This window comes from Alligator sinensis, unplaced genomic scaffold (genome assembly GCF_000455745.1).
Source record: "Alligator sinensis unplaced genomic scaffold, ASM45574v1 scaffold150_1, whole genome shotgun sequence".
NCBI lineage: Eukaryota > Metazoa > Chordata > Crocodylia > Alligatoridae > Alligator > Alligator sinensis.
The window spans coordinates 4,745,074-4,763,666 of NW_005841840.1; the positions used below are offsets into that span (position 1 = coordinate 4,745,074).

Consider the following 18,593-nt stretch of genomic DNA (forward strand, 5'->3'; position numbering starts at 1 on the left):
GATTCTGCAACCTATATGGATAACTTCTTCCAGTGCTTCACTATCCTCCTTGTGAGAGTTTTCCTAATATTTAACCTAAACTTCCCTTGCTGCAAATTGAGACCGCTGTTCCTTGTTCTGTCAACGTTGATACCAAGTTTGTAGACTATCCGTAAAAAGTTTCTTTCTTGGGTTAGCCTGAGGTGGCCTTACCATTTACATAGTTGCATGTCAAAAAAAGTGAATGACCTTTTGAACAAGAAATCCTAAATTTTAATTTCCATTAATTGTGTAAGTTACTTGACTAGACCCATTGAATAATTTCTTCCACAAAGAGCACAAAGCACACAGCTGTCTGGCAATTTGTTTAAAACAATTTTTGCCTGAACAGTCCTTAGAAATTATTTAGATCTCAAAGGAATTCTTCCTACCATTATATTGTCCTATATTGTTGGTGATTTTTCATATTTTAAATTATTAAAATGAGAATTCCAAGTTTTATCTTATGCATGGATTTTTTTGGTTGATAATTTCAGTTGTAGGAGCTATCTGCCATATTAATCTAGCTGACTGTTATCAAAAACTATTTCCCTCACTAGGATTTTAACTATAAGATGAAACTCAGTAAAAGGGGAAAGTATAATAGTGAATATACCTGAGAGCCATTAATTCATTTTCTAATCCTTTGTTGCTAGTTGTGTAAAACCCTGTTGACATCTGTGGGAATTTTGGCTGTATAATTGATCTCCTACTGTAATTGTTAAAACAGGTTTAGGACTGAAAAGCATTCACCACTCCCCCTCATTGCTAAAACCATATATCATTTAATAAATTGAATAAAAATGTCAGATTAACTAGGTTTCTGATTATTCGTCATAATAAAATTTTCTTTGAGTATCTGGAAGATGTGTGTTTCTCTGTTGCTGTTGATTTAAAAGATGTCAACCTCATGTAATTGCTGCTGGTTTGGTCATGGAATAGGTGCTGTGAACTCTATCTGAAGCTTTGGGTTTGCTGTATGATCAGCATCATGCTTCCTATTTTATCCTATGTAACTATTTTTCAGTTCAGTTTCCACTTATACCTTAATATGATTTCAGTCTTTTGTTATTTCTAAACAGTCATGTTTCATTTTGCTTTGTGCAAAAGAAAGCATTCATTCCACATTACTCGTCATATTAATATACAAATGAAATATTCTTTGATGACAAAAATGTACTAGCTGAGATTCTCAGCTAATGTAAATAAATGTATGTTTCTTTGAAGAAATGTATTTTCTTTGAAGTTAAAGCTAAAATGATGATATCTGAGAATCTGGCCTGATTTGCTTTTTAAAGTAATCCTGTTTTATTTTTCATTTCTGAAATTGACCTGTAGCAGAAAACAGAAAATGTAAAGTATAATATTGTATATTCTGAAATAACGTACTGCATTTTATTGGCTTTCCCTTTCCAGAACTTCTGAGAGAGCCTAGTTCATAAAAAAGTTAGTGGAGAAAAATCAGTGTACAGTAAATATGTGGAAACTTTGGGCAAGAATTGCTATTGGCCATTTTTATTCCTTTTTTAAAATTTTAGGATAGACGTTTGTCTGAAAGAAGAACAAGTATGTGGCTTAAACTTGTGAGCTGTACAGAAAGCCAAGGTTAATAAGTGAATCCAACCTAGTCAACTGAATTCAATTTGTCTCTTTTTTTTTTTTTTTTTTAATTTTGTGTAATTTTAGACTTGATTCAAGACTGGTCCAGTGACAATGCTCCTGATATTTTCTCGTTTGTTCCCTATACATGGAATTTTAAAGTAATGTTTCATCAGTTTGAAATGATTTGGGCAGCAAATCAACACAATTGGATTGACTGTTCTACCAAGCAACAAGAAAATGGTGAGACAATTTTTCTTCTTTTAAAGAAAAAACATTATTTTACAATATAAAAAATGATACTGCTTTCTAGTTGTGTAGGCAGCCAACTATGTGCATTTTCCTGGCAGTAATGTAAGGCTTTAGAAATGTTCGCCAGTGTTAAATCCCAGACATCCTGAAGTATGTGGTCCTTGTTGCATAAGAACAAATGAATGCTACTGGAGGACTTTATGCATTTACTTGGATTTTACTCTTGAGGGCTCTTGAATCTCTGATGAGAGAGCAGTACAGCATTACAGTTTCTTTTACTACACCAATTAGATTTAAATTCTTTTATGGTAAACTTGCTTTTAATCTGTACTTGGAAATAGAAAATTCCAGAACAATTTTGGAAAGGTGATATTGGAATATAATGCATTGGAAACTTGTTCCTCTTTTTTTATTCAAATCAAAATTAGAACTACCTTTCAAGAGCTAAGCCAATTGCAAAAGATGTATTTTAGAACACAGAGCTTTTTATCCAAACCTCTTGGTTCCTTATAGTTTCTTGGATGATGACTTAGAATTTCAGCACAAAAAGGGCAATGTCAAAAATCAAGTTGATTTGTGGAAAACACTTGATTTTCCACATGCTTTTAAAATGAAATTCATTAGTGTAGACTGTATGATGGACCTGGTTCACATTTTTTGAGTATTTTATTAGCAAAAAGAGCTTTATATATTATAGGAAAGAGAAGAATCATGAGGCATTAGGTGTGATGTTTGCGTTTTCTCTGTTAACTTTTGTGGATTTTGAAGGAACATTTCACTGAAGTAGAATGCCTTTTTATAAACAAAACAATCATCACAATGCAGAGGGTACAAGCTTCCCAAAGACGGGGAAGGTTTCCTGCCCAAGCACGGGGGGGCTGGACCTGATAATCTCGAGGTCTCAAGGTCCTTTCCAGCCTCTAACAGCTATGAATCTAAGGTTTTTATTTTACCATTATCTTAATTTAAAATTAATTCTTTCCTTTATATTATGGATTCAGAAATGCCCACACATTTATCTGAAAACTTTGTTTGTTATGGGATTGTGTACTATTAGAATTAGTTTAGATCCAAAATGTAGTAGATAGGATGTTAAGTACTGGCTATAATGGAAAGGCACTTAATATAACAAGCTTCCACGTGAATTTATTTTCTCTTTTTTCATAGTTTATCTGGCAGCCTGTGGGGAAACATTAAACATTGTATTCTCTCTACCTTTCATTGACTTTGTTCCAACCACATGCAATACTAGATTCTCTTTAAGGGTAAGTGTAATCTTATGTACTCTAATTACAGAAGCTGCATGGCATTTCTCAATATGTAAGAATGTTTCCTATTTATTACTTTCTGCTTTCCCTAATCCTTGTCTCAGGGACATGCACCATGTTTCCTCCTGGCTGAGAGGAGCAGTTCCTTCCATTACCTTCCCTTATGATGTAGCTATAAGGGTCCATAATGAACTCATTTCTTACCTTCTTCAACACATCCTCTTACAAGCTGTTCCAGTTTTACTGTTTTTAATCCTTTTGACAATCCTACCCCATGCCAACGAAAGAGAATCTCATACGCTGAAAAAGGACCTTTTAGGATTGTGTAGCTCAGGGCATTTTGGAAATATTAACCCCCTGCCACTAAGCAACTAAGATATTTCACATGTGAAATTAAGATTCCATTTTGAATTTCTTTTTCTTTTCTGACCCCCTCCTATTATCTCAAGAGATCATCCTAGGGTAAAATGTTCTCATTAAAAATGTCAATGTGGCTGTTGTTTGAAAATTGGGTCTGCCACATGATACTAACTTCAGTTTATATATGGGATGTCCTGTGTTGCTTCAGTCTTCTTGCTGTTGTGGGCTGGTAGCATCACTTACAAGTAATATTTTAATAATGTCTGTTGTAAGGTCCTGTTTTCAGTTGTTCATAATTATGCTAAATTGTAATTAGTTGGATTAAGTTTTCCATACCAGGTATGTGCTTCAGGCTGAATTTTTTGGTAAAGTTTCTGAGAGTGGGATTGGGGGAAATACGTTGCTTTGCCCATGTTGGAAATTTCTCACCCTGAAAAGATTTGATACCTCTTCTTTTTTTTTTTTTTTTTTTTAATTGTAGGCACTTAAGTTTAGCTGGGAGGTTGCACTTGTCTCAGGAAAATGCCTTTTGAATATTTATCCTAATTTGTCAAGGAAGTAAACCTGAACAAGCATGTTTCTTGCCTTTTACTGTGTGTGAATAATACATTTTTAATTTAATGATAACACGGTATTTTTTTCTTCAGAATCGTTCATGATTCAGTGCATTGGGTGGATGATGCTCTGGGAGTGTAGGAGTGTTATGCAGTAAATCAGGCAGTTGTCTATAACACTTCTGCTTTTCTAATTACAGAGGTTGACAGAGCCATAGGAATATTTCCAGGGGTTAGGGAAAAGGAAGGCACAAAGTTGAATTTGACAGTTGAATTTGATAACTATATCTCCCTGCCATAGTGTGATACTGTGCAAGTCATTTAAAATAAAATGTTCTAACTTGACCACTTGTTATTTGAGCATCGCTTTCTGGTTGCTTACCCAGAGCTGTTTGGGGCTGTATTTATAGATGTAGTAAATGCTGAGAAATGCAGGTGAAGTTGATTCAAGCTATGCTTTGAACATTTGCAATTTATAAGGCTAAATACTCTGAAAAATCACATCCCAGGTACCTAAAGCTTGGCATACAAAATGAATGCACACTTTTTAGGTTTTGACCACAATCTCTGCCCGAGTGTCTGAGTTGTAAAATAAGAGTTACGAGACCTAATCTCATAGGTAGGTTGTGAAAAGTAGTTTCTTGATCATAGAATCAGAAAATTAGTGTTGGAAGAGACCTCAGGAGGTCATTTAGTCCAACCCCCTGCTCAGAGCAGGACCATCCCCAGCTAGATCATCCCAGCCAAGGCTTTGTCTAGCCGGATCTTAAAAACCTCCAAGAATGAAGATTTCCCCCACCTCTCTGGGTGACCTGTTTCAGTGTTTTATTACCCGCCTAATGAGAGAGTTTTTCCTAATATCTAACCTAAATTTCCCTAGCTGCAAATTGAGAACATTGTTCCTTGTTCTGTCATCTGCCACCACTGAGAACAGTTCAGCTCCATCCTCTGGAACCACCCTGCAGGTAGTTGAAGGCTGCTATTAAATCCCCTCTGTCTTCTCTAGACTAAATAAGCCCAGTTCCCTCAGCCTCTCCTCAGAAGTCATGTGCCCCAGCCCCCTAATCATTTTTATTGCCCTCCACTGGACTCACTCCAGTTTGTCCATATCCTTTCTGTAGTGAGGGGCCCAAAACTGGACACAGTACTCCAGATGTGGCCTCACCAGTGCTGAATAGCTGAATAAACTTGCTGAGGGTACACTCTGTGCACTTAGGCTAGGGACAGACATTACACACAAACTGGTTAAGTGATCAGAAAGTAGTTTAAACCTGTAACAGAACAGATGTTCAGTCCACATAAACCGGTTTGAAAATGGCTGAAACTGATTTGAGATAAACCTGGTTGAATGTAGTATCAGACTTAACTGATTTGACTTGCTTCCCCCTGCTAAGCAGGGATTATTTTCCCTTCCCCTATGACTTAGCTAGCAGCATTAGCTAGCAGACCATGTGCTGGCTACAGTCCATGCTGTGGAAGACAGGCTTTTTGGAACTAATTAACAGGTAGCTTAATGTCCTTCCTTGGAAAAGCTGTTTAAGAAGAGCTGTTTGCCCCCCCCTCCAACCCCACTCACCACTCCCTGCTAAGCAGGAATTCCTCCCTCCCCTCTGCCTTATGGAGAAGTGTCTCTGTATTAGCTAGCTGACTACATGCTGGCTATGGTCCATGATGAATCAACAGGCAGAATCAGCAGATAGCTGGTAATGTCCCTCTGTTTTCTTAATGGGGTGATAAACACTGTTATCAATTCCCTGCTGGGTTAATCAGAGTGCCCTGTGGGGCCTGGCCATGCCCCCCCCCTCAGCTCAGTACTGAGGAAGGGAAGGGAGGGCTGCTCTAGTGCCACCCCAACTTCTAGCCTGAGCCACTGCAGGCATGTGCCTGCATGCCAGGCATGTCTGTACAGTTACAAACTGGTTCAGCCTAGCCAGGTTATACTAACCTGCAAAGATTGAAGCAATTTTAGGCTCTGACTTTTTGAATATCTGTCCCTAGCTTTAATGTTTTGGGTGAGATTGTTAAAGCACTGTAAAGCACCAATACAGAAACTACTAATTTTGCATTCAGTGTAAGGTTTGTTATGACAAAGTTTAAAAAAATCATGGGGTTCTATATGGAATATGAAGCAAAAAAAGGAATGTTGAAAGCTACAGAAAGAGCTAAACATTGTCATCACATATTTGCACAGTAGGACTGAAATGAAGTTACTCAGGCAACCTTACGTTTTGCACTTTTTAACCTCTGAGTGCTTACTTTGTAACGAGCAGTTTTAACATGGATTTTTAATAGTACTAGCATCCACACAGGCATTTTGTTTTGTGGGTATTTCTCTAGATGACATCCATTTAGCATTAAGGGAATCGTTTTGGCTAAATCCCTGCATTTTATGTTAAAAATTAAGGTTTTAATTTGCTGTCTAAATATTTGCCTTTTATATAAAAAGCATACTGTAAAAATATTTACAAATCCCAAAACTTTGTTAAACTTAGAAAAATATTGGAAAGCAAAGCTGATTGCATGCATCTTAGTTGTGTTTGTGTAATTTGAGCAGTGTTTTTCTGCATCATTAAGAAATCTTGTAATGAAGAGTAATACAAGGTTATTGATCATAACTTTATTAATTTTCACTGCCGAACTTCCAAAAAGACTGCATTTTGTTCAGTTAGTTCACCTAAAACATAACGTTCTTTGAATGAAGTATGTTGAATTAGAAACTGTTGAACAACCAATAATTGTTGTTGATTTGTTTCTAATTTCTCATGTTAAATGTTGTATATCTCATTAATCTTCATATTAAATTTTATTATGAGAGGAGGCAGGCCCTCATGTCTGTTCACCAGGGATCCAGGTTTTCCGTTTGCTGTGGAAGAATGTGGATTTTCTCCTTTAAAGGAGAAAAATGTGGGATCTGTTACTGGATCTCACAATCACACCTCCTGCCATGCTTATGTGGCATGGCAAGAGATGCAATTGTGCGGATCACACATTAGATCCTATCATGCCCTTTACCTAAATGTGTAGAGGGGCCCCAGGGCAGCCAGATGTGCCACAGACTCCAGGATCTGGAATAATCCCAGGTTGAAAAAAAAGTTATATTGATGCATATAGTGTACAACTAGCACTTTGAGTTCTTTTTATCATTGGAATTATATAATGTTTGCTTCTGTTTCTTTGTAGGGGGAAGATGTAGATCTCCATTTATTTCTACCTGATTGCCATCCTAGTAAATATTCTCTCTTCATGTTGGTAAAAGATTGCCAGCCTAATAAAATAAGTCCCGAATCTTGTATTTCGGCTGAATGTCAAAGTGGCCAAAAAACAAGCAAGCCCAAATGGAGGAATGTTACTCAAGAAGAGTAAGTTTTATTACTTTATAAAATATATTGACTCCTTGTATAATTAATTTATCAGTAGAACTTACTTTCACCCCTATTCAATAGGAACTAATTATTTGAAATACTTGTTCTTCATTAAAACTGTATCTTATCTTTTGGAAAGGGCTGGATGGGTTGAATGCTGGATGGTACCAAGCGTTATGTTCACAATTGACTATACTTGGCATCCAATTTATCCACAAAAGGCAGATGAGCAGTTAAAGCAGTCATGTAAGTGTTGTCTCCATTCTTTTGTATTTTTAGAATAATTGGAAATAATTGCTTTGGTTTAAAAGGATCAGTCATATTTTGAAGGTTGAGTCAAAAAAACTTGAAAGCCTGCAGAGCCTATTGGCTTTTGTGCTGTGGGATAACATTAATCTTTGAATTGCACCATTTTAATCAAAAGGTAGCTTTCAGTTTTAAGGAAATATGCTATTCTTCTGTGAGACAGGCAGGGAATTCTGGATAATCTCTTTTTGCTCTTTAACCTGAAAGAGAGCAATTCTACTGAAGTGAGTCAATACCAGGAATTGCTTGGTGTATGGAGGCCAAGAAACCTGAAACAACAAGTAGATTCATTTTGCCTAGTGGTCAGGTGCTTTTTCTATTTTACGGGTGTTTGAATATTATTCAGTATTTTTTGTAGTGTACCTTAATGTACTTAAATAAAAATGTTAGATATCTTTTTTTTTTCTGGCAACTGACAATATGTAACTTGTCCTCATGGTTCACTTCTACTGGGATGAGTGCTATGGATTGATTCAAGGTATTTCATGCATAACTGTTTGCAAAGAAGAAACATTGGGATTGTACATAAGAAATCTAGCAAAAATGGAAAATGAAGTCTAGCACTGCTTTTGGGGTGAGGTACAATAAGACATGAAGAAAATAAATAATGAAGCATTAAGTTGTAAATGACTGTAAAGATAAGGTGGAAACACCTTGTCATTGATGTAGTGGTGAAATGAGAACCAGTGCTTGGTGTCTAAGGAGGGGATGATGTAATTAGAGTAATAAACTAGGAAGATCATCTTGGTAATTTTTGAGGCATTTGAGTGGATAAAGTAGGTGCTAAGGCAGGAAAATTACAGTAGCCCAAGATTGGAAGGAAGTGTCTGGACTTGGGTTTCAAGCATAAAGATATAAAAGGAAAAGGCAAATATTAAAGAGATTAATGAGTAGTGGGAAGAAGATTCATCTTGAAGATGTTTGTAAAAATTCCCTTTTGTGGTTTTGGTGATTCCTGTACCAAATGTGCTCAGTGTAGAAGCTGTGTCTTTAAAATCTTAAATCCTGCAGCTCAGCCTGGATTTGAAAGCTAACCCTTCTGCCTCAAAGGCCAACATCCATTTTCAGTTTTTTCTCTGCATTTCTTTTGCATGTCCCTGTTGGGTTTTTTTTTCTTTGCAAATACTTGTATGTGAAATAGCTCCCTTCCCATTAATAATATGATTACTGATTATTTACTTTGCTTTTCTGTGTGTTGTTAAGTCCATGATGCTGACAGGAGTGAAAAGTAGTAAAATATTTATTTTCTGAAAAGTTATGAGATAGGATTCTGATTTTAATCAGGGAGTAAATCTGTTGACTAACAAGAGATTCAGCTTTTATGCAAATCAGTCTTGTCAGCATGACATCTAACTTATGAGTACTGAATTTTAAAATTAGGTATTGGCCATACACAATACATGCATGAAGTTAAATTTGAAGGTGTGCCTTGAAAATGTGCAGTGGGCGTAGTCCAATGAGCACAATTCCTTCAGTGAACTTGCATTGAGGTTTTGAAAGTTTCTTTGGGAGCAAGGGATTGGACAAACTTTTTTAGAATGATTCCCTGTATCTTCTGAGCAGCAAATCTTGTAAACCAAAAGCTTTTCTCTCTCTCTCGCTTAAAAAAACAAAAAACAAAGAGAAAAGGCACCCCTACTACTGTCTTCGATATTAGCGGAAAGTTATACATCCATCCATTGTCATTTGTAATATTTAGGTTGTTCGGTGACAAAGTTTGGACCTAGGGGATCATCTGACATAAGTTTTTATTGTGTTCTCTTACAATATACTTGTTTTCATTTTGATTTTGTATGTTGATGTTCTGTTATTGATGGATAGCAATGGGAAAACCAAACCTATAAAACAAAAGGTCTCACTGATTTTTTTTTTTTTTTTTTTAAATATTTTTTTACTTTAAAAGCAGGAAAAAAAATATAAAAAGTCTTGCTTGTCACTTCAGACACTTAAAAATACTGTTTTTTGGTGCACATTGTGTTGACTAAAATATTATATACTTTGTTACAATGACCTCATTTTTCCTTTCTGCTCTTCCTTCCCATCCCAGCATCATTGTGGCATGGTGAGAGAAATTTAATTTGCATTGTAGAAATTTCAGTTGAATAGTAGCCAGTTTATATACAAAATATTTTGTAGCTATCGAAACTTATTTAGTACTAGGAATGTTGCAGAATTTCTCAAGTGAAAGACCTAGCTTGTTTCTAACAATTAATTTTTACTTTTACAAGTGTCAGAAATGGAAGAAACTATGCTGTCTGTATTAAGGCCATGTCAGAAGACTGCCGACAGAGTCATTTCCTCTCCAACAGTCTCGGGCCACCTTCCTATTGATCCTTCAGAACTTCCACCTGATAAACTTCACGTAGAATTAGAACTCTCCCCAGATTCCCAGATAACTCTCTACGGACCTCTACTAAAAGCCTTTCTGTGTGTCAAGGTATGAATTAGAAGTATGTTTATAATTTTGTGGGTGATCTCAAACTGGGAGGAGTTATAAGTCTGTGGTCTAAAGTGCTTGCAATTCATGATGATCTAAGTAAATTGGAGATATGGTCTGAAGTCAACGAAATGAAATTCAATAAAGACAAGCATCGAGAACTACACCTGAGTAGTAATCAAAAGCACAAAATAAAGACTAACTGGCTAGGCAGCAGCACTTCAGGAAGGATGTGGAGCTTTTAGTGACTTGCAAACTAACCCTGTGTCAGCAGTGTGATTTGGGGGGGCACGGCGGGGATTATTCTGAGGTGAGGTCTGAGAACATAGACCAGTTGGAGCAAGAATTTAGAGGAGGGGGAAAACAAGCAATTACATTTTCTAAATCTATTGAGGACTATTTTGAAATAATTCTTTTTGTTTCAGAGTAAACAAGAAAATGTGTTGTGTGTGTGTGTGTGTGTGTGTGTTTGGGGGGGTGGGAAGATATACACAAGTCTTCTAGCAGGTAAGATTACTGTGAAGTGGGAAATGAGCAGGGATCTGGGTTTTTCATTTCCTTTGGAAAAATGGAAAAAATGTGGATTCCCCCTTTTAACCAAAAAAACTGGATTTTTAATTTTAATGGAGAGACATGCAGATTTTCCACTTCTGCAAGGGGCTGGGGGGACCAGGAGGAGGGCAGTCAGGTAGCCATCTCACATGCTGCTTAAACATACACATGGCTACCAGGCAGCCTGGAAGGCAGCTCCTGCAGGCAAGTCTAGTAGGGAGGGAGGGGGGACTGGGGCCCCCATATGGAGGGAGGAAGTTGGGCAGGGCTGGGGATGCTACCCGGCTGGGGTGGTGCATGGGGCTTGGGGCCCGTGGCTGAAATGTACAGCCACAGGGCCTAGGCAGTAAGTGGGATGCAGCCACAGGCAATTTGTCAGGGGGCTGGGGGGTGGCTCCCCATTGCTGGGTGCACTCCCAGGCAGGCATGGGGGGCATGTCCCCTGCAGATCTGTGGGGGGGGCTGTCCACTGTGGGCTCAGGCTCCCTGCCCTTCTGCCTTCCTCGCAGGGCCTCTGCAACCCAGCAGGTGGGACCTAGAATGGCAGAGCAGGGTTGGACAGGGGAGCTGCTTGCTGCTGCAGGTCCTGTGCTGCCCTGGTGAAGTGCCCCCTGCCTGCCTGACAGCAAATTGATTCAGATTGATGGAGTTGGGTGTCTAGGGCTGTTTGTAGATGTACTCAGCATTTTCTAAGCCATGTTAACTGATTTGCATTACACAGTTGAAAACAAATTTCAATTCAAATTAAGGGTTAATAGATTACTATTAACGGGGAGCACTGGCTATATACAATCTATACATTTAAGAGCCTGTTAACGGAGGTTGGAAGTAATTAAGGGTGACAGTTTTCACCCGATTGGGCAACAGAAAGCAGTTTAGCTGTGACCAAACTCAAGTTCACGGCTACATACAGCTAAAAAATGGCCAGCTGAGTGACAATCTGACCCCCTCATTGCATGAGGTATCAGATAAAGATGTTTCAAAGTGTAGCGTCTTTTGTAACTTGTGTCTGTGGCGCTCCCAGCCTGTCGCTGTTTTCAGAATGGGAGGGGGAAAAGGCAGTGGAGGGAGTTCAGTCTGGGGGTTTTTCAGCTCTTTAATGAGGGTGGGGTGGGTGTATTGGAAACTCCCACTCTTCAGCACCAGTTGGGAAGCCCCAAGAATGAGCTCCCTCTGCTGCCTTTCCCCCTCCCATTCTGAAAATAGCCAGCACTAGCAGAGGACCTGGTCTTTGCTATGGGAACCTGGCTGCAGGTTTCCAACAGGAATCAACAGTGAACTTCTATTTGGTCTGGGGTAACGTTGCAACTCAGAGTGCTTTGCAGAAACCGTTCTGAGTTATATCTGGGAGCTGCACTTCTGTCTGCACCCTAGGAGGCAATAATAAGCACTGCTACGTTGTTGCAGTTATCCAAACTGTTGTTTCAGAAGCTGTAATTGACCTAATACTTAGGAGGGTGAGATGTTGTAGGCACATTTGACTTTGTAAAGGAGTTACTTTGTGCCTGATGGCTGCTATAATTTTGCCAAAACCCAGTTGTGTTTCCCTTGGTGGGATTGATATTTGCAGTGCTTGTCTGAGTTCCTAAGGGCTATTTTTCCTAAAAGCAACACTGTATATACATGTTAATTGATACAGTTTAAAATGCCTAATTTGGACTGCTGTAGTCTGCATTAATTTTAATCCCCATTCAATGAGGGATTAGCTAATTTGGACTGGAGCCAATTTTAATTTGGACTATAGATGTCTAGCTGTAGTCCAGATTAAACCTAGAAAAACGTAATGTCTATAATTGGTTTAGGATTTCAAAATAAATAATGCCTCCAAAGGGCATCCAGGGCACTTAAGTGCTGAGTAGGAGGTACTTAGCCCTGATTAATTAGAAATGAAGGGGCCAGGCTTGTGTTTAGACCCATTTCCCTCTTTTGGAGCTTAAACACCTGACTTATGGGGTACACAAGGTGTTTTTATTCACTTAGGATCTAGACTTCTTAGAGGGATGCCTAATGTACACAGAGTGCTGGGCATTAATGTAAGAAACAGCTGTCACTTTAATATAGTCATTAGTAGTAGTGCCAACGTGTTGCATAACATCTTTGTGCATAGAACACTTATCCAGGAAGTAGGAGACTTGGGTTTTAAGCCATCCTCATTCTGAGGGGCTTGAAACCCAAGAAGAATAGAATAGTTGAATGTAGAATACTTACACTGGCCACCTCATTGTTTTTGAAGAAATTCAACCATTGTACAGCCAAAATTGCAATAGGGACTAAGAAAAGACCTGGGATCCAGGCTTTTCTGGTGGGGTGTGTGTGTGTACATGCTTTTAGTCCCTTGACTGCCTAATTAAAATGGCTTAAGAGTCTTGGGACTAGTGTGCAAAAAAAAAATAAATATATATATAGTTTGGGTGGAATTTAAGACCAGTACCAATTAGTTTATTTGGTATCATTGGGAGCTGGACCAATGCTGCCTGTTTCTTCAAAAACCCTTCAGTTCTTTTGTATGTTAGACGGTAGCACTCATAAGAGATGGTATGATAGGAACTTGTCATCTTCAGTCTCTTACTGTGAATCTGTGGAAATTTGTATCATGCTTTTTCCCTTTTGAAGCCAAACCTCCTCTTCGTCAGGGCTGCTGATCTCTGGAGAAGGTTTCTTCTCCTGACTGAGATCCTGTGATAATTGTAAATCAGGCTGTCACATCCCTTGTTATGTTAACTTCTGAACTCTTACAAGGCAGATGTTCATGTTTGGGTTACCCATGCAGTGAGATCAAGTATAAAGATTTAAATCAATGGCAGTCTTTCCATATGTTTGTGCTGGTTTGTATTTTCTCGAGTTTCTGCTGTATGGACTTCTTTTTTTGTCCAACCTTGTTGACAAAGACTTGTTTTCTCCTTCTGAATGGTTTTGAAGTGTCATTGGATTTCCTAGTTTCAGATTGTATCATCTGATTTTGTGTGTGGCTTTTCATGTCTGTGCATGATTTCCAATGTTTAATAAATTCAAGAAGTCCTTCATTTTCAACACTGTGTTCTAGCTTGTCAATTTTGAATGGTGATTGTAGTTCTTTGTATTGTCAACTGAGAGGCACCAGCAAAAGATGCTGTGTTTTGGTACTTTTCTGCTTTTTATTATTTAAGCCTGTTTTCTGTTTTGTCTTATAAAGAAATATCCTCTGAAGTGGAGGAAAAATATTTAAGTTGCTGTGTGAAAAAATACTTAGGTGTACAGACCTTTTGAGGATTTTGGTATTAACTGATATAATACTTCAAATAGTACTTATGCTTAAAGTACTAAGACAAAGTAAAAAAGATTATTGCATGTCTTAAAGAACTGTTACATGAAGCCATGCAATGTATTTACATTTTACTTGGGCCTTTTTCCGAGAGTTTTTTGTGGTATATGAAAAGGGCAACAATTTAATCAACAATTTTAAGGTTTTAAAAATGATGGTAACTTTTCAGTAGCCTCTTAACATAATTATTAACTAGCTAAGTTGTATTAAAATGTAAACCACTCAGATTTTTTCACTCATGAGATTTGTTTAAATGAGAGAGATTATTTCCCCTTAAACAAACCCCAGCCCTCCCTCCCCCTGGAAATGACCAAAAATACCTATTTTCTTTCTAACTCAAGGAAATATAGTAATTGGATATAGAACTCTTCACCTTAAGGTCACTAATTCAAATCTAACTCAGTTTAGTAATGACAAAAAAATATTGCAAAGTTGAAAGCTATTTGGTGACTTATGTAAATTTGATCTCTATCCACCTCCTAGTAGATCTAATCATTTGTCTAATGATGCAAATTACCACAACAAAAGATTTTTGGGGTTTGTTTTGTTTGTTTGTTTTTTGCATTGTACTCAATCTGCACCTTTGTGTGAAAAGTAACATGACAGTGTAATTTGATAATGAGCTGAACATCCTTCCTGAGATTTAACTTGTTAATTGATTTTACTTTTAGCATTTGTTATAAACTCTTTTTAAAGAAATGCATTCTAATTTTGACACACTTTAGAATGCAGGATATGGCTCTTGCAGGGCTCAGTCTTCTCAAATGAATGTGACCAAAGTTATTCCTGTCTCAGATAATTGAGTGGGGATTGGCTTAGAAACAAAGTTAATTTTAAACCCTAGGGGATACACTTATGAACTGCTACAGGCATGTGTATAGAATTCTAAAGATTTTTAAGTAAAACTTCTGAAGACAAGTTTTGAAAATGCTGCTGAAGAACTATTTGTGTATGACCCCTATAGGCTGGATTTAAAAAGCTGGTGGCATTGCTTCCAAGGAGCAATATCAGAATAGTAACATTAATTGTAGCTAGACTGAAGTTGGTTTGGTTGGAAAACAGTATATGGCCCGAGTCTTGAAAAACGCATAAGCATTTACTTAATTTTTCTCATTTAAGTTATTCTGCTATAATCAATGGAATAACTCATGTGATCAAGATAACACCTCTTCTTTACTGTCCTATAGAACTTAGAATTGATTAGGGGATAAGAATAGGATATAGAGTGAAGCTTAGATTTGTGTTTCATGATGCTGCTAGCTGCATATATAGTCCCACCTGCTTCTTAATTTGTTCTGTTAATTTCATGTTGCAGGAAAATTACTTTGGAGAAGATGACATGTACACAGATTTTGAAGAAGTTATTTCAAGCCCAGTCCTGTCATTGTCAACATCTTCGAGTTCTGGTTGGACTGCAGTTGGAGTGGAAAATGACAAAAAGGAAAGTGAGAGATCGGCAAAAACGGTTCACCCCCTTACCTTGCGTCCTTGGGATATTACTGTACTTGTCAATTTGTACAAAGTGCATGGGCGGTTACCCATGGTAAGCTCTTGAAGTTTAATCATCAAAATACTTTAAAACAATATTTTAAAGAAACTTTAGAGTGTAATATAACACATTTACTCAAATCTAAGACAATCCGCCAATAATTAGGTTCTATATATGGAAAATGTATAAGCTTGTTATAATTTTCCATGTATTAAATCAAATTATCAAACAGTTGTCCTGAATTTGTGTCCTCTTTGTGCCCCCCCCCCCCCCCCAACTGTTTTAGCAAGGAAGACAGTGGGCTGGGAGAGGTCAGACAACCCCCCTGTCCTCTGCCCCCAACTTCTTCCCTGTGCAGCCTTCCTACTCCTCCTGCCACCTGCATCCCCACAGCCTCTGTCCCTCCCTCCACTCCCTACAGTCTCTACTTTCTTTCCCCCTTCTCACTTCCCAGTCTCTGCATTTCTGCCCCTCCCACCAACTCCCCATAGTTTCTGCCTCTTCTGCCCTCTCTCCCACTGTTACTGTCAGATGCTGCTCAGGCTCTATTTCCTCCATGGAGCAGCGTATGGATCAATGCCCTTGCCAGGCCATGCAGCAATAGCAACTTTGCTGATTGACCAGGTAGGAATGGAGTTTCTGTGTGCCTTGTGCCTGTGAGGGAATCCAGCCTGAGCTGGAGTTGAGCTGCGTCTCACAGTAAAAGGGCAGGGAAATGGAAAGGAACTGGGGTGGGGGATGGCAGGAAGGGGAGGGAACAGAAGCTATAGAGGGCAAGTGAAGTTGGGGGCAGAGAGCTGGTATGGGTCTGGCTCTGGCTTTGACCTGGGCTTGGGGTCAGAGCCAGAGCCACAGCAGCTATTTGCCTTCCCACTCTGCTTCATATGCAAATCTAAGATGAAGGGTTTTTTCCCCTGTCTCTGCCTTTCTCTTCCCCCACCCCACACACACAATGTTGACTGGGGAAAAAAACCCAGTTTTAGATTTGAGTAAATACAGTAGAGTATAAACTATCATGTAGTATGTGTGAAACCATTTTTTCATGAAACTCTTGCGTTTTAGTCCTACTTTTCTGTGGGTTATTGACAAGTCATGTAAATGCTTTGCGTGGGTAAATGTAGCAATTTGATACTTGAAGGATTTCATTTACTTTTAGATCAGAACTGGATAATTTGTATATGTAAATCTAATAATTACTTATTTAATGTCATTTAAAATCATTGTTTTAGATAAACCATAATGATTCCTCTTTTGACAACAAAGCTGTTTCTTAATTGCACAATTGGATCTATGTATCTCTATGCCCTTGTAGAACCCCATGATCTTTAATAGAACAGATGGGTGAAGAGATCGCAGTAAAGATGTGTGTGCAACTTAGTATGTAGTAATAGTCTTTGAGGTAGCATGGACTTTTTTGAACAATAAGAAACAGTCTGGACTCTTCAGCATCATCTCTGGCTTTCTGATGTAGGATATGTTGATTCCTTTTAGCATTGCAGTCCAGATGGTCCAGAATGCCCTACTGTTTTGTTGGAAAGATTGTGTTTTGAGATGAAGAAAGGATGTAGAGAGACCATGCTGCAACTTGTACTATCCCCAGTTAACTTATTTTTGAATGACAGCTATCAGGTAATAGTTATTTTAAATGTTTGGAGAAATGGGGATGACTTCAAAACTGAATCATGTTTTAATTGAAGCTTCTGTAATACAAGTGTGTTTCAAAGACTGATGACTTAACAAATGTCATATTCGTATTAAATGCTTTTTTTATATGTCATGCATGTGTACTCTTTTCAGCTTCCATTTTTAGTTTATGCACAAGAGGAAAAGATATTTATTTTTTAATATTCAACTAAAAGTATCTATCTAAGAGGAAGGAGTTTTGTAGAGAGCTCTCAAGTAATATTCAAATCAGTCATAGTCTTAAAAACTTTGTGGGTTTGGTTTGCTTTGGTTTGAATTGGCATTTTGGGTTTTTTCATAGTTATTACCTGAAAAATATATTTTACATTTATTTTAGAAAAATAATTGTGCCCACAAAGGTCTGCCTACATCTTAGGGCAGTATGTTAATACAACTTGTTGGAGGCTGGGAAAAAGATCTTTAGAATTACACTACAGATGATGGCTAGTAAGACACAGAATCAAGCAGGGCATTATTGGATTGCCTTGGATTTTTTGATTGCTTTTCTTTTGCTTTATGCTCTGTATAGTGCTTCTCTTTTGTATAATAAACTTAAGTCTTTTAGAACACTCATATGTACAGTGGAGCAAACCACACTATGTAAAGGGATAACCATGCCTCTGCAATTGAGCAAAATACTTGAGTATTTGCTGTCTGTAAATTAGTTGAGAAATTAGGTGACATTTATTTGAACCATTAGTCAGTCTAACACAGTGCCCTGCAAATCATGATGTAATATATGAAAACCCCTAAATACTTTCATGGATTAGCAAGTAAAAGCTAAAAGAACACAAGAAATTAGAATAAACTGTCATTTTTTATGACAGAAAGTGAGTGCCACACGATTCTACATTAGAACAGAGTTCAAGCTTCAACCAGAGTAAGTGCTGAAATTTTGTGACTCTGCTGTATTATTTTGGGGTAAAAATCACTTGAGATGAAAATTCTCAGTCCAGTCTTGACCATTAAGGTGCCAACTGGCAACTCTAATAATAATCTGGAAAAAGGTGGTAAAGAGTAAAGTGACAAGCCTTCAGGTGAATAATTTTTCAGATTAGTCAAGACTAGAAAAGACTGAAGGAAGGAAAAGGACAAGGCTTGATGAACTAGGAGTATGTGAAAGGTGAAATTCAGTGGTGACAGATGCAAAATGGTGCACATTTATTGGCTTTAATTATAAAAACAGTAAGGAAGAAGTTTTGCTCACCATTGTGGAAAATTCAGTGAGAACTTCTATACACTGTGAAAGTTCATTATAAGACAAGATGTTTAGTATGAATGTCAAGCTGGGTAGAAAATAAATGCTGAAAATCTTACAGCTTCGTATTGTAACTATTGTGCATTCCTATATTGATGGAACACACGTGGAATATTGTGTTCAGTTTTGATCCTTTCTCAAATGCTACAGCAGG

The 18,593-nt window shown here is 37.8% G+C and overlaps 1 protein-coding gene across 1 annotated transcript in view; it reads left to right on the forward strand.

Moving 5' to 3' along the window:
- Positions 1–18,593, forward strand: part of KIAA1109 (KIAA1109 ortholog) — a 252,339-nt gene that overhangs the window by 89,356 nt on the left and 144,390 nt on the right. Inside the window, exons 16-22 of the mRNA XM_025204706.1 lie at positions 1,705–1,860; positions 3,037–3,134; positions 7,232–7,410; positions 7,553–7,659; positions 9,948–10,156; positions 15,325–15,552; positions 16,990–17,127. Coding sequence (XP_025060491.1) covers positions 1,705–1,860; positions 3,037–3,134; positions 7,232–7,410; positions 7,553–7,659; positions 9,948–10,156; positions 15,325–15,552; positions 16,990–17,127 — 1,115 coding nt within the window. The remainder of the gene's footprint in view (positions 1–1,704; positions 1,861–3,036; positions 3,135–7,231; positions 7,411–7,552; positions 7,660–9,947; positions 10,157–15,324; positions 15,553–16,989; positions 17,128–18,593) is intronic.